At 40.7% G+C, this 16046-nt stretch overlaps 1 protein-coding gene across 3 annotated transcripts in view; it reads right to left on the bottom strand.

The window, feature by feature from the left end:
* AGPAT4 (1-acylglycerol-3-phosphate O-acyltransferase 4) overlaps positions 1–16046 on the bottom strand; it is an 83470-nt gene that overhangs the window by 32518 nt on the left and 34906 nt on the right. For all 3 annotated transcript variants that reach the window (XR_010070316.1, XM_063329196.1, XM_063329198.1), the window contains exon 3: positions 4786–4955. Coding sequence is in view for 2 of the 3 variants with exons in the window: in XM_063329196.1 (XP_063185266.1) it covers positions 4786–4955 (170 nt within the window). In the remaining variant the exon portion in view is untranslated. The remainder of the gene's footprint in view (positions 1–4785; positions 4956–16046) is intronic.

Here is a 16046-nt window from a genome sequence, read left to right as displayed (position 1 = left end):
TGGTCAGATCAAACAATGAAGCAGAAGGGTACAGTGAATCCTGGCAGGGTACGTACAAATGTGGTTTTGGTGTAAATCCTGAACAACACTTCCCTCCTCGGAACATGCCTATGTCCTGATTTCAAGTTCTGTTGCCCAATGGCTCTGTTTTCAAAGGGATGCTTAGCACACACCTTGAAGAAACTAAATGCTACTGATGTGTTTAAATGCTGATACAGTAGTTAGGCTGTCCACCACTAAGAAGAAGGTAAGTCCTAGGACTGGAATGGCATAGGCAGGAAAATGGAAGGGCACAGCAGAGTGCAGGGACCTGTCACCAAGACCACATCTCTACTTACACAACAGAGCAACACAGAAACACTGGAGCTGGCATCTCCCCCAGCCATTGAACCGCACGGGGTGGAAAAGCAGAGCATCCACAACACAACCACTGCAGTCACCATAGTTCAGGTTCATAATAACAACCCTGCTTTTTATTAGGAAACACTGATGTGAACAAAGCTCTCTCCTGTTGGGGCTATGCTGTTTCTGACTCTACAAAAAGCCAAGTTGGCATTGCAGCTCCTCCTTCCTTCACAGCACATTGCAGCCACCTCTGTGTCAGGAGCAGTCAGGACTCAGCTGTCCCTGTGGTCGTCCATGCTGCCCACAGAAGCATGATGCTGACTTGGCATCATTGGCATCAAGCACCCCTATATTCCCTCCCTCCTGCACACATCGCTGAGGTCTGGCAGCACAAGGAGGTGGACACGTGTGGCTTACAGGTGTCAAGGACTGAAAACAAAGCAGGAAGATCCCTTCAAAAAAACCACAACTGAAATACAGATGTAAGCGATTAATAGTTTGGGCCGAACACAAGTTTGCCTGAAATACCTGTCAAATTCTAGTTTTTGTGAAGTTTGCTTCCTTCTTCTGATTTCCAACAACAACCAAAAATCTTCTAAGATTTGGTGCTGCAAACAATTACACAACAGTAACTTCAGCTGCATAGAGTCCAGGTGCAGCTAGCAAGACAATCTCACTGGCTACAGTAACTTGCAGAGTAAAAGTGAGCATAGAATTGCTTCTTCATGTGGTTTTCTCCTTCTCCGCTATAAACAAATAGATCTCTGTCTCTCACTCAGCACTGTCAACCCAGTACCTCCTAGCATTTTCAGTGGGTGCTCAAAAGTATCATATTAAAGAAAAAAAATTAAAAGTAAAATAACTGTTAGAATTGCCTTCTTTTTTATTTTGCCTTTCTTCCACACACTTCTCAAATTCTTAGCACCTTCTTTAATTCTTTTTGCTAGATTTTCTTCCACAGCCATTTAAAAACTTTCATGAAAGCAGAGAACTTCATGCAGTCCAAGTACAAGAATTGAGTCATTAGAAGAGGACTCAGGTTTACAGACCTAACAACAACAGGCAAGAGACTGTGCCGCTCCCACTCCACCCCCCAAAACCACCAAAAAAACCCTAAAACCACATTGATAAAAACAAAACCACGTTGATTGACCATTATAATCCTGTTGGGACTATGGCAATTTGGCTATAAGGAGAAAGGAGAAAGCCAGTACAGGAGAACAGAGACAAAAGCAGGAGCAGAACAATGCACAGATCGAATGTTGCAACTAAGACCAGGACAGACAAGACAGGCTTAAGGAAGCTTAATTTTGCCTTTAAATGAGCAAAACCAAGCAAAAAATTACAGCATTTAATGGCTTCATGTAAAAAAAGTTCAAGATGTAAAATACTGAGAGTTTGGACGCATGCTTATGACACTGTTAAGAGCCAAGGCCACACAGGGTACAGGTGGATGTCACAACAAAGCCATTCTGTCCATCTGCTGCAGCCAAGCACAATCAGTCCCAACTCCTTTGGCCCTAAGTTGTCTTCACCTTCTCCCTCTTCCCCCTCCCCAGTCACCTCTCCTTATTTCATTGTATTAGTTAAGGCAGGAGAGAGAAGGGGTGTCTGAAAAATGCCAAAACAGGGCAGACAAGCACTAGAACAGATGCAGAAAATAGGATGGCATGTGCAAGATTTCCTTTTCAGCAGCAGTGGACATAAGGTCAGCTCAGTAAGATGTTGGTAGTTACCTAAGGTTTGCATAGAAACTTCATGGAGTATAAAATTAAATAGCATTAAATATAAAACCCCTTTGGCTCACAAAATCCCTGAGCCACAAAATGCTGGAGGCTAGGACAGCACTTAGAAATCTCTCTGGATGCGCGCCTTTTTCTTGTAACTTCTTTTCACAAACATCAGCTTTCAGCGTAATGGTTCTTACATTCCTAACTGTGCTGCCACACCAAACCCTGAAGCTTCGCACACTGCAAATGCATGGAAGGCAGCACAAAGTCAAACAAAGGTGCACTCCCCAATCCCTACACATTCATCCACTCCTGCACTGCCCCAAGCCAAGTACCAGTATGCCAATACAGGCAATCCAATCAGGAAACTGATTGCGTGTATCTTTTTCAATTATTTTTTTTAACCTGGCTTAAGATGAACTTTGACTGGTTGCCACAACAGGGAAATACACTGCTTTGCTGCGTAAAGGCATATACGCAAATGAGAGCACATGGGGAACTATTTCTTCCTGGAACGGTTTCTGGGAAGTAAAATCATAGTACATTACTCAGGCCTGAAACAGTTTTAAAAAATAATAAAAAAGACCCCAACCATGTACCACTTCCTGAAAGAATCCTAAGATTAGCAAAGATACAAAGTAAGTAATAACTGTAAGCACCTAAAAAAAAAAAAAAAACACAACAAAATTATTATCACTCAGTGCCGCACAGTAATTGTTCAACAGTTATGCTTCTACGCAGTGCTTTTCTTATGCATAGGGAGCAACATAAAATTAAAACATAATCCCGATTACCTTGAGAAACTATAAAAAAAAATAATATTAAAGCTAATGAGAGTCAATCCAACCACACAGCAACAATGTAAAACAAGAGATTTTTGACCTTGTAGGCCCCTATTAGTTTTTACAAAAATAATCCCTTAATTGTCTACAACGGTGCTTTCTGAAGTGGCACCTGACCCTCCAAAACGCAGCTCTATTTACAGAACTGTAGCCATTAGGCTTACAACATTAGATAGACTACGCTAAAGCACTACTGTATAATGAGCACGTAGAAGGGAGAATGGTTTTGGCATGTACATCTGCCTGCCAGGAACACGCTTCCCTACATCTCCTGCTGTCTGATGCTATCTTTCAGCTCCATGCTCAAGTCCTAGACATGATGGTAGAATTGTTCCTCAGTAACCAGCAGCCAACTGGTAATATGCAGGGCCTGTAATACTTAGGTTCATTCTTCTCCATTTTTAAGGCCCCTTTTTATTATTTTAAGTAGACTGTCATTATAATAATTTGAAAGTGACTGAAGTTGTGCCTAAAATCCAGAAAATGCAAAGAGTGCATTTGTGGCCAAAGGAAAGGTCACAAGAAGTCACAGGTTCACACAATCCAAGGTCAGGAGTTTTGACAGGGCCCAGTAGTAAAGATAGAAGATGATGCTACCAAAGACCGCCAAAACGAGGTATTAGTCTGCTGTCTTAGGAGGGAAGAACTCTTATCTAAATCCCTTGTAGATAGAGAACGTCGTCACCACCTGTCCTGGTTTCAGCTGGGATATAGTTAACTTTCTTCCTAGTAGCTGCTGTGTTTTGGATTTAGTACAAGAGTAAGGTTGATAACACATATTGTTTTAGTTGTTGCTAAGTAATGCTTATATTAAGTCAAGGACTTTTTCAGCTTCCCATAGAAGCTGAGAGGGAGCACAGACAGAACAAACTGGCCAAAGGAATATTCCATACCACAGACATCATGCTCAGTATATATAAATGGGGGTTGGCTGGGGGACAGGGATCGGCAACTGCTGCTCGGTACAGGCTAGGTAATCAAGTGGTAAGCAATTGTATTGCATCACTCATTTTGTATATCCTTTCACTAATATATTTTTTTTCCTCTTCCTTTACTGTTCTGTTAAACTGTCTTTATCCCAACCCATGAGTTTTTTTTCTTTTTTCTCCCTCTTCTCCCTATCCTACTCAGAGTGGCGGGAAGTGAGTGAATGGCAGAGTGGTCCTAGTTGCCAGCTGGGGTTAAAACCACACCACCACCACCACCACAGAGTTAAGTCAAGCTGGCTTAGCAGTGGGGCTTGAATCATCCCAATGAGCTGACAGGGGAAACAAAAAAACCAACCCTGAAAACAAATGCTTGCATACTCCTGGCCTAATGTAATACTGTATTCAACTATGGATAATTCATTCCTCCCCCATCTCTTACTAGCTATACCCTGGTTACTGCTTTCACGTCAGGTGGCAGCTCTTTCATTCTGAGAGACAGAGACCACACCATTCAAACTCTAGCTGTGGATTTGTAAGACTACAGTAGAAAAAGCAAAGAAATTCTACAATTTACTGGGAAAGAATCACAGAACAGCTCATTTTTCTGCAGCACAATGAACGCTACTAGTTACCTACTACCTCTGTGCAAGCACACAGACAGAAACAACTGTAATGAGCTCCACAGGTTAAAATAATATATCCCCTTCATTAGCTTTAACTGCAATGCTTTTAAAATCTCTGTGAATGCCCAAGTAATCCTGTCTCGGTATTCCATGTTCTTGCACTACATTGCTTTAGGTTCATCCCTCTAAGTCTGGACAATGTCTGAGTGAAATTCAAGTACAGATCTGTTAACTTTCAAAAACAAAGAATTTGGTTTGTTGGTTTTTTTTTCCCCACATCCAAGAAGAGAAAGTTTAAATGCTAAACAAAACTCACCCCCAAGACCCCAAATCTTTCACAAAAGTTCCAACCACAGAGAAAGTCAATTTCAAAGTTGTGATTAAGGATTACGATGGCATTCTCCTTCCCATACTTGTTGTAACTCTCTGGGTCAGTGTAGAGGGTGCAATTGGTGCCTGACCACCATTCCAGCAACATCACCATCTCTGGAATAAAGAACAAGAAATACATGAATGTATGTAGTATATGCAAAGCTGCAAATCAGTACATGTTGACAAGCATCAGTCAGCTCAACAGGGCATGACAAAGAAAGGGCTGTAATGAAGTTGAAATGCTGAACATAAACCACACAGTCACACACCTTGGTAAAGCAAGGTGGGGGTCAGGGGAGAGAAGGGAAATAAGGAGACTGCATGGAAAGAGGAGCAGAAATTTTCCACAGTGATATTTATTTGAAAGCTGCAAGTTCAATGCCACAAATTATTTTATCAAAATACATGTAAAATTAGCATTTATAGCTTACAATAGTACAAAAAAATTACATGAAGAACAGAACAAACGTGTAGGAAAAACAAACACACCTATTGCTGCTACATACAGGTCCTCATGCTCCTCTAAAAACTGCAAAGTTATAGACCAGAAAGCAGTTTGGACAAGACACATGGAACGAGGTCTGTTATATGTATACCCTATACATCATTCTGTGAACTTGTCAGAAGTAACAGCCATATGCCCTGCTACTACTAATTCATTCTACGTTTGACAGGGGTGTATCAATCATCCAGAGCAAAGCCAATAGCTCAGACTAGATGAAGAACATCCATCCCCAAACCAAAGACAAGGTGGGTGGCTGACAAAGTGTGCAGAGCCAATAATAGTTATTAACAGCGTAAGTGTCTGCGCATCCCTTAGTTGATGAACTGATGAAGCAAATGGGGGACAGAAGAGGGGTGGGGAAGCAGGGAAATCACTGTTAAATACCTCAAAATCACTCTGGATTGGCACCCAGCTTTGTTACCAAAAATGAATTTTAAGAAATGATACAAGAATTGGTAGGACAATGAGGGCTGTTTAAAACACAGCTGAACTTAGAAGCTGGGGAGTGGTTTCTCAGCAGTCTCCTAGTGACCATCATATAGCTTTCACCTTCATATTTGCTTATCCCATTATCAAGCACAGGGAAGAAGTAGGCTTCATACTTGTTCTGCTTGAAACTATAAACCTGACCACAAGACTTGTGAATCAAACCTTTATTTAGCAAAGTCTCTCTGGTCGGGGGCATGGGAAGCTGAAGTGAGTCAGTAAAGCCAACAAGCTTGGAGAGCTCTGTCTCTATGGAGATGGAAAAAGAAAATCTAAAAGCAGTGGCTCTCCTCAAGCAACCCACGTCCCGAGCTGGGTGAACCACAGGACTAATGAGAGCTATCTGTCAAAATGGAAGAGGAGTTAAGGGACACATTTGCTTCCTGTCCAAGCTATCACAAAACTTCTGCACCATGAAAAGGTCTAATGTGACGGGTTATTCTTTGCTAAGTGAAATGTATACCCTTCTCAGAGCATATCTCTGCCATATGAATGTCTGTGCTGGAAAGATGAGACATCTCAGATGCTCTCCTGGCTTCAGGCAGGCCCAAAAGCACCACAAATCCTCATTCACCTCAGGGAAAAATCAAAACCAGGCCAGACTTCGAAACACTTCTGAAATCCTTTCAATTTAGGTCCCCTACTGGCCTCAACTAGTGACCGAAAACAAAACAGCTAGGAACAAGTCATCTACATTTTCAGTCATCATTAGCGAAATTAATTGCCTGAAGCTTTTGGATGACATTGTGCTGTACACTGGAGAACAGGCATTAGTGACATGAATGAATTTTATCTAATAGCCAGGCTAATAGACAATCTCTATTCAAATAACATTACCTTAATATGAGAAAACCATGTTTATGGTACAGATAAATTACTAACTTGTCAGTCGCCCTGCTCATTTCTAATCAGGGCAGGTAACTACTACAGTGGTAGGAGTACATATTATTCAGTGCATACTATTGTGCATCAAAACAATAGTCAGAGATACGGAGGGAGACCTTAACTGCCATATGCTAACCGAACAATGATTTCACTGGTTGGGAACCAATTGCCCAACAAAAGCCAAAGATGTTCACATCTCAGCAACAGAGCTGTGGAGATACAAAAGTGTATACAGGGCTGGCTGCCACTTCCAGACTTCCCCTACTAAGAGCCGCCTTGTGACACACATTCACAATTTTACATCTTTCCAAGGGTGTAGCTTTCTATTAGATTTGTATTGGAAATAAAAGCCCTCCATTCCCCAAAACACAGCAAAATTGAATAATAATTGGGAAAAAACCCACCCCACACTGGGGCAGAACACAATCACAGAAAAGAAAGGAAGCTAGTGACAGGATTAGTTTGTCTTTTGCTTAACTAGGAACCCAACTAAGAGAAGAAATGACTACCAGATGGTATTTTCTCTTCTTTAACCTCTACTGCCATTAAACCTATCACCTAAAACAAGTAAGTAGAGATTATGACTGGGAGACCCTCTTGAAGAAAAAGCCAACTTTATCTGGGAGAAAACCAACTTCAAATCCATCCCACTTCAAGTGTGTGGTTTTATCTTGTCTTTTGAATGTCTTTTGAATTTGAGACAAACTAATAATCCATCCAAATCTCGCTATACAGGTGTGCCACATGCATAGAACTCTTCAGGTACATATTTTCAGTCTCAAATACATTCCAAAAAAGCATTGACAAAAATACTTATGTATGTTATTTGATTCTTCAGGCGTCACGAAGCAGGATTTTTTTTTAATAAATACTGCAGAAATAGGTCCCTATTCCTCACCTCATATGCCCGTTGTCACTGATGTGCTCAGGCAGCTGCTGCAGAGACACAAAGTAGGCAGTGAACGCCTCTGTATTAAATACAATAAATACCATCTGCCAGCCTTTAAGTTCTTAACTTATCTCTTTCCCCTCATGTTCCCTACTCTTTCTTTCCCTTTCTTCCCAGCCTCCTTTCTGTTGTGGTTCTCAAGCAATGATTACTAGTGTCAGTTTGCGCAGCTCTTGCATCATGTCACCAACTTACTTCCACAACTTGCCACAGAAACTTACTAACCAGAAACTTGCTGTGGTGGCTCGGCAGCACAACGTCTCTCATACACACTCTCCTTCCCTCCTTCACAGCGTAGACAGCCAGTGCAAGTTTCCTCCTCTTTGCACACCAGTCAGACTGTATAACTAAAAATCAATTTATATGGGGGGAAAAAAAGATTCTCTTGCTCCCAAACAGGGCTGGTCCAAGATTTCTAAGGCTTCACCCCACCCCCTTTCATGAGGTTTTGGAGTTTTAACATCACAAATGAGCTGTCAAATTCATTCACCCACGCCATGGGGGTCCCTACCTTGCAAAGCAATTCTTCCAGTGACACTTCCACATAGTTAATGCAAAAGAAGGGAAAAAAACAAAAGAACTTGCAAATTCTCATCCATGCTTTGAAGGCAGAGTCCTTGCAGTACATTACAACTAGCTTCAGGAGAGGCCGATGGTTGGGAGAAAACATGCCTTCAAATGCCTAATATGGGTACTCTGTGTGCTTAAGAATTTTGAGGTTTTCTACCTTTCAGGAATAGGAAAACCCCTCACCCTGCTACACAGAACAGCCCCCAGCTCCTGCAAGAGTAGACTGCTTCCTAGCCTTTCACTGCACAAATCTGAACTGTCACAATGCTTGCACTCGTAGAACAAATAACTAAAGAGAAAACATCTCCAAGGCTGACCTGTACTATAACCAGTTATATGAAAAACATTTAAGGGAAGAAGGGAAACACACACAGAGTTTACTGAGACTTGTTACTTTCCACCTCAAAGTTTTGCAAGAATGAGTCATTAAAGCAGTTAACGCTGTTCTTCTGTAGAAGTTGTTAGTAATTCCTTTGTCTAACTATTCTTGATAAGACATGGAAACATTTGCTTACAAGACTAACCATAAAATACATATTTTAAAATACAACTAAAAGCATAGTTATGCATTGACTCAAAAGCATAGTTACGTATTGACTCAACAAGTACGATAATCTGAAGATCTCAAGTAAGTACATAAACTGTTTTAAAGAGCAACAAAACTGTTTCCCCCCATGACATTCTTCATTTTCTTTAACCTATGAATCAAGGCAACACCAAGTAAAAGACCTTCGAAATTCTTATGGGAATATATGGTAAAAGCATAGTAAACTCTTCAATACAAATAAAAGGCAAGACAAGCAGGCAAGCAGTGACCTTCATTTCAGAGACCAGACAGGGTGAATGGCTGCATGATGAATAAGTATGCTGCACAGAAGACTGGGGAAAGCATTAAAAAAAAAATGAATATGTAAAAATAAGGTTAAAGACAGACAGATAGGGTAATCCAGTCCATGCCTGTCTGTGGAAGAATGATTTATAATAATAACTTACTACTTTTACAGATTTTCAGACTACATTATTACTTGTCTACAAGAAAAATTTTTAAAATAACTTATTACTATAAAAACTATACTATAGTATAGTATAGTATACTATACTATTACTATAAAAACGCATACATATATCTCCTGTGAGGGGAACACAAAGCTAGTTCTTGGTAAAGAAACCTGCAGCTGCCAAGTCAAGCAATGCCTTCCCCCTTTCCCCGAGATGAGGGGGGCCATTCACAGAGCCCAGCCGGGCAAGGCATCAGCTCTCAGCTTCAAGCAGATTCCCTCCCATTCTTTCCTCTGCATGAGCCACACATGCAGGTGTGCAAGTGAGCACCAATGAGGTGTAATGGAGTAAGCTAGTCCACTGCAAGACAGAGGTCTTCAACCTGTAGGAAAATCCAACCCCCGTCTTGCCTCACCACCACCACCACCCATTACCTACCCCCTCCATCTACCCCGGGCTGGTGATATAGTCACTGTCATCTTTGGACTCGTCTTCCCCTCCTTTAAAGCTGTTTTGCAGCAGAAGGTGGGAAGCTGATGAGGAGAAAATCATGCATGAGAATTTAAAAACAAAAACAAACAAACAAACAAAGCCTTTCTCTATTGGCTGCAGGTCTGGTTTTGGAGATCTTTTGCCCCAGTCCCCTCGGGAGACCCTGTAAGCAACTCCCTTGAATGCAACTCCTTTAATGAGTGAAATGGCTGTGCTTTTAGGGACAGAAATCGCCAACAGAGAGGAAGGCAGGAATTACGATTCTTAATTTTCCACCCATCACAATAAGTTACTGGATGTGCTTGCACAGAACGAGATAAACACAGGCCAGCCCTTTCATATTTTCAGGCTCTGAGACCCATTTATTTCAGCATTTGCGTGCAGGAAATTCTTTTAATGTACTTCTCTTCACCAATCTTGTATTCCAACAAAGACAATGTGCTGGTTTTGCCACAAATGACTGAGGTCAGTATAGCATGTGCTGCTGATCAAAGGAGTTAGTACCAAACAACAGTGAAAAGAAAACATGCTGCTTGGTAAGTTCCCATGACATCGACATTTGCTTCGCATGGGCTTGAAACCAGGCATTCACATCTCTTCCAGATGCAGTTTCTCATTGCCCAAAACACCACTGCCTTTTTCCTGCTGTGCACAGGAGCACCACCAGAGAGGAACTGCTTAGCAAAGGAAAAATGGTTACAGTGCATCCACTGAAAGTCACTGTGCAAAACGAACACCAGTCTCATTTCAACACTTCCTTTTAAGCAACTTCCTATATACACACGCACCGAAAAGAATTTTTTCTTCATGCATCCTTGGCCTACTTGTAGGTTTTATTAATTTTAACCCTGCATATCTTAAATTAAAGAAATACTGTCCCTACTTAGCTGCTTTGAGTAAGCCTTTTCACTGTTAAGAATGGTACATTATAACCATTAGGCTTATAATAAAGACCTCAAAGTTCAGTTCTTCATCAGAATTAGTTATCAGCAGGAGGGAGATGACAGACCAAAACAAAGTCCAAAAGCTACCAACTCCAGCTAGCAAGCAATCCCCAAAAAGTTTCTGGGAAGAAGTTACTGATGCTCTTACAGAAGAAGGTTATAATTGAGAAGATGAAACAATACACATCTGCCCTGAACACACATGCATGTTTTCCACAGTGGTGGATTCATGTAAGCGACTTCTGCTTCCTCTCAAAGAAAGCCTAGTCTATAATATATTAAAACCAGTCAGAAGATAGCTGGAAAGGATAATTATGATGTTATAGTTTCTGTCACCTCCACGATGCCTGTGTACCTCCAACTAAGATCACTGTTCCACAGACAATTCCCTGTCTTTGTCCTGTATCCCTACTCTTCCCAAATCCACAGGTACCAACCCTTCCTCCTCTCAAAGGCTAATGTATTGCTGGAGAAGTACTAGAAGTAAAGGGTACAATTAACCACCGTAAATACTTCAGAGATGTGGCCCTGAAGAAAGAAGAGGAGGCTATCATAAATTAGCCAAAATAAGGGAATACCGATTTAAGCACAAAAGGAACAGAATTGCTAACAAGGCCAAACAAGAAGTCACTTGAACTATGAGTGAACCATCCTAATTAATATAGTAAAAAACCCGCCCTTAGGTAAAGAGAGGCCCCTACTAACAAAAGCCCCCTCCTCTCAGAGCATGCATAGTAAAAAGAGAGAATGCTGTGACTTTAAACAGAGATGAGACACAGCAACAACCATGGGAATGAGGATGACTAAGTGTAACTGTAGAAATTACTGATAACTGTTGCTTAACTGTTGCTCAAAAAGTATAAAAGCTTACCCTGTGCCAACCGCTGTGTGCTAGCTTTGCGTATGAACCACCTAGCACCCATCTCTCTGCAGAAATGAAATAAACAAATATCTCACCTCTGTGTGTATACTGGCTCCTTGCACACTGAGTTAAAAGGACTCAGATTTGGGACAACAGGATGAATAGATAAATGAACCTTTGATCAACTGTTCTCAATCTGAACTTAACCTGGAGATTGCAATTTCTCTTTTAAGCTTGAGGAAGGGCTTCTGCATGCAAATCCTTTCCAGTTTTCCAGGTATGTCAACTGGTCTAATAAGAAACAATATCTATATTATCCATTTTTCCTAACTCTATCCCAACTGTCTTCAGATAATCAGACAACGTCATCCCAAACAGTAAAGACCAGATACACTACAGTGTCCTGTTCTCCATGTGGACAGACACTGTCTGTCACAATACTTCATGATGTCTAACAAACAGCACTTCACACAAGTAATCTCCACTGCCCCCAAGAAAAGCAGGTTAGGCAGCTTTCCTTAAACCATGACAAAAATGTACATAAGGAGTATCAGCAAAAGTTTTGCCCTGTCTTACTACTTAAGGAGTATTAGGAAAAGTTTTGCTCTGTCCTTACTAGAGGGAAGCATCTTCTCTCAGCAAGCAGTAGCTGAGGTCTGGCTTCTCTGATATTAGATTATGCTTTTAACTAAATTATTCAGTACTTGATGTACACAAACTAGGAAGTTTAGTATGTTGACGTCTATGAGCACTGACAGGCATAAGAGATGAGTGCTGGGAGAGGAAACATGAAAAGAGTAGGAGAGAAACAACATCTTTTAAGTGTTCTGCAGTGATCAGTAACGCAGCATTTGATAGCCCTTATCAGTTAGTTTAGCTTGGGCTTGCACATCAGCCACTTTCTAAAGAGACAATCAAACACCTTTCATACTCTGGCACACACACCCACCTTGGGACAAAGGGACAAAGCAAAACGCCACCTGATCCATCACAGATCCCTCTTCTGGCATGCCTTCATCAAGTATGACCCTGCATCATGCCTTACCCAGGGGAGTGTGCAAGGACTAACTTCTGTGTCCCGCTGATGAAGTTGTCGCAGCAATGATAGCTTGAATGAACAGTACAACAGTATGAGGTTACTCCAGCTCTCATTTTGATGGTTAGGGTGGTATATTACTGTCAAAATCCCAAAACAGAGGCTTAAATGAGAGCAGGATGACGTATATCAAGCATAAGCAAGTGCCATCTTAAATCAATAGACTCAAAAAGTCAAATCCAACAATTATGCAGTTGTTACAAATCAGCTCCCAAACTTTTATAAAACATCAAATGCATGGACAAGTACCACGTATTTGAATCTCTACAGTTTCTTTCCAAGTTCTTTCCTGATACCAGAAGGCCTAGGAGCAACTTGCTCTGAATAAAAGTTGAGAATCTGGCATAACTTAATAAACTTTCAGAAGAAACATCAGCTATTTACAAGACTTACAGCATGTACAAGCAGAGGAAAGAAAAGCAAATAATTGAAGATGGAAACACAAGTAAAAAACTCAGTAGGTAACAAGAAAAAAAAATTACAAATATTGGTGAAGACAGGAGCCACTAGATGGGCACAGTCAGCTAAAGAATTTTACCAGTTTTGACCAAGATTTCAGAGATCAGAAAAAGAAACAAAAAAGTAAAATTTAGCACGGTACATGCCAAAAAAGAACCCACCTGCTAGTACAGAAAAGGCTAGGAGTGACAGAGTGGAAATGCAACTCAGGACTGCAACCTAAGTTTTAAACAAAGTAGATTTTTGCTTCTTGTTCCTCAATAACTGAGGCCGTAATATTTCATTTTGTGAAAAGACAGTATGAGTAAGTCAGGTTGGTTTGGATTTAAGTGAGTGGGAGAGAAGGGGAATGGATGGATAATCCGTTCCACTGGGATAGACCCGGAATTCTCTTGATATGAACCCCATACTTCATTTGGTTATGGAAGGATTATTTTTTTTCATATTATTTGAGAAAAATACATGTTGTGGCTTAACCATGGTCAGCAGCTAAATCAAGCAGCTAGGAGGAGCTCTGCTTCTGTACCAACTCTTTCTGAAGCAGCTCAACCCCCCTCATAACATTGCTAATATTTTTTTCATTTGGGGTGCTGTGGGCCTCAGATCCTCTATACCCCCAGACCATAGGGATGTTATGATGCCCATCTTGATATATTATTCCCCAAAACCGGATCTCTCATGAAGGTCCTTTGACCCTGTTTTGTTTTATGGCAGTATCAGCTTTCAGAAAAATCTGGATTATTCTCTTTGCTTTCTCAAGCACTTCCTCAGCCATGTTGCCCCAAACTAGGTGTGACAAAGGTGGGTTAACCCTGATCAGCAGCTAAGTGCCACACAGCCACTTGCTCATTTCTCCCATCCCCAGTGGGACAGGGGAGAGAATATTAAGAGCAGAAGCAAGAAAACTCATGGGTTGATATAAAGACAGTTTAATAAGCAAAGAAAAGAGGAAGATGAAAAGGAGGAAAAAAACCCCACCAAAACGAGTGACGTGAAAGCAACCACCTCCCACAAGCAGACCGATGCCCAGCCTGTCTTGAAGTAATGGCTGCATTTCAAAAAGCAACCTTCCCCTCAGTTTTTCTTGCTGAGCATGACATTATATGGCATGGAATATGCCCTTGGTCAGTTCAGATCAGCTGTCCTACTTGCACCCACCCCCAACTTCTTGCACATCTTCAACCTACTTGCTGGGGGGGAACAGAGCAGGGAAGAAGGGAAAGCCTTGATGCTGTGAAAGCACTGTTCAGCAATAGCCAAAACTGGTGTGTTATCAACACTGTTATAATTACAAATCCAAAACACAGCACCATACAGGCTATTTAAAAAAAAAAAAAAAATCCGTACCAGCTAGACCCAGTACAACTATAAAGAATTCACTCTTTATGATTAAATTCTGTCTCTGAATGGTGAGCAGACTAATGACTACAGCAAATGACTAAGACAGTCATTCAGTAATTCCTAGCCAGGATGAGAGAAATGTCTTTAGATAAGCAAACAACAACAAACCAACCAAACAAAACAAACACTCTTGCCCCAGTATCACCAATGAGAAAGCAACAAGGAAGACTGTTGACAAGGGAGCAGTATGAAAACAAAGGTAATGCAAAACTCATAATCTAAGGAATTTCAACTCGGGGAGACCCAGATGACCTCCCAAAACACTGAATCAGAGGTTAATGAAGTCTAATCAGAAAAATAGTTTCAGATTGAGCATGGCACCATGTTTTTAAAAATAGAGAAGAGTAGAAAAAAATACTACCAATACTTAGACTGGTGAGTAGATAAATGATCAGGGTAACTGCAGACATAATAATCAGGCCTCAGTATTACATCAGAACGAAAACAAAACAAAACCAAAACCCAAGTTATTCAGAAGAGTTGTCTGCAAAAGTTGGAATTTAGGAAAACAAACCCTCTATAATTTTTCAGAGGCAGGTCTGTATGTCATTATCTGATAACTCTGATTTTATAGACAAAAGAGAGACTTCAAATCTAATGCACCCAGGCTACACTAGGCCATTCATATGGTACAATGAAAGAAATTGCTATTAAATCAAAGAGAAACTGAAGATTAGTAAACAGCTGTAAAGGAGAACTAAACTAAGAAGTGCAACTATCTCTTTTTGTTGTCTTTTGGTCAATCTGGATAAAGAAAGATCTCCTTGAAGCGTTCCTGAGGACTAAAGCATTCAATGCAAATTAATAAATGTTGTGGATAATACAAAGTCAGAACACGTCTTAAGAATCAGATGACCTTGAGAGTTAAGGTAACAGAAATTGAATTAATTTTGATAGGACAGATCATTGTGTGATGCCTAATAAAATAGAGCCTCATAATCTGGAATGACAGAGGAGAGATATCTGGGAACATTAGCTTGCCACTGAAAGTTTCTGCTCTGTTCATATTATGCAGTTTTAAGGAGGAGAAAGATGGCATTAGGATGTTTGTTCCTGGAGAGAAAGGGAAAAGCGCATTGCACTACTAAGATTATCTCTGGGTCAGCACATCAGTACCAGACTCCACACTCAGGAAGGAAAACCTGAAACAAAGCAGATGCAGACCAGGGCTATCAGGATGACCTGAAAAGAGAAAAGCGTGGCTCACTTAAGCTATCAAACAAATGCTGAGAAAGGACTGGGTTGCCCCCCATAAATATGGCTTAAGGATGTGGGAGGCTAACAGTGCAGAAAAAGAACAATTTAAGCTAAATGCCACTAGCGCAAGAACAACAGTGCCTAAAATGACTGAAAATACAGGTATCTGATATTCTGAAGCTGCGTTTTAATTGCTTTGACAGATTAAAAATACTTTACACCTTTATAAATTGAACAAGATTAATCTTAAAAAGAGTACATTATACTGTTGCTAGAAACAGTATGAATTTATTTCAATGACTCAGGAACTCCTTTCTAGTCCTATTTCCTGTCATTAGAAAAAAAGCGAGATTTTCCAAA

This window comes from Chroicocephalus ridibundus, chromosome 3 (genome assembly GCF_963924245.1).
Source record: "Chroicocephalus ridibundus chromosome 3, bChrRid1.1, whole genome shotgun sequence".
Taxonomy (NCBI): domain Eukaryota; kingdom Metazoa; phylum Chordata; class Aves; order Charadriiformes; family Laridae; genus Chroicocephalus; species Chroicocephalus ridibundus.
The sequence above is the reverse complement of the archived record's forward strand: the minus strand, read 5'-3'. Positions and strand labels throughout refer to the sequence as shown.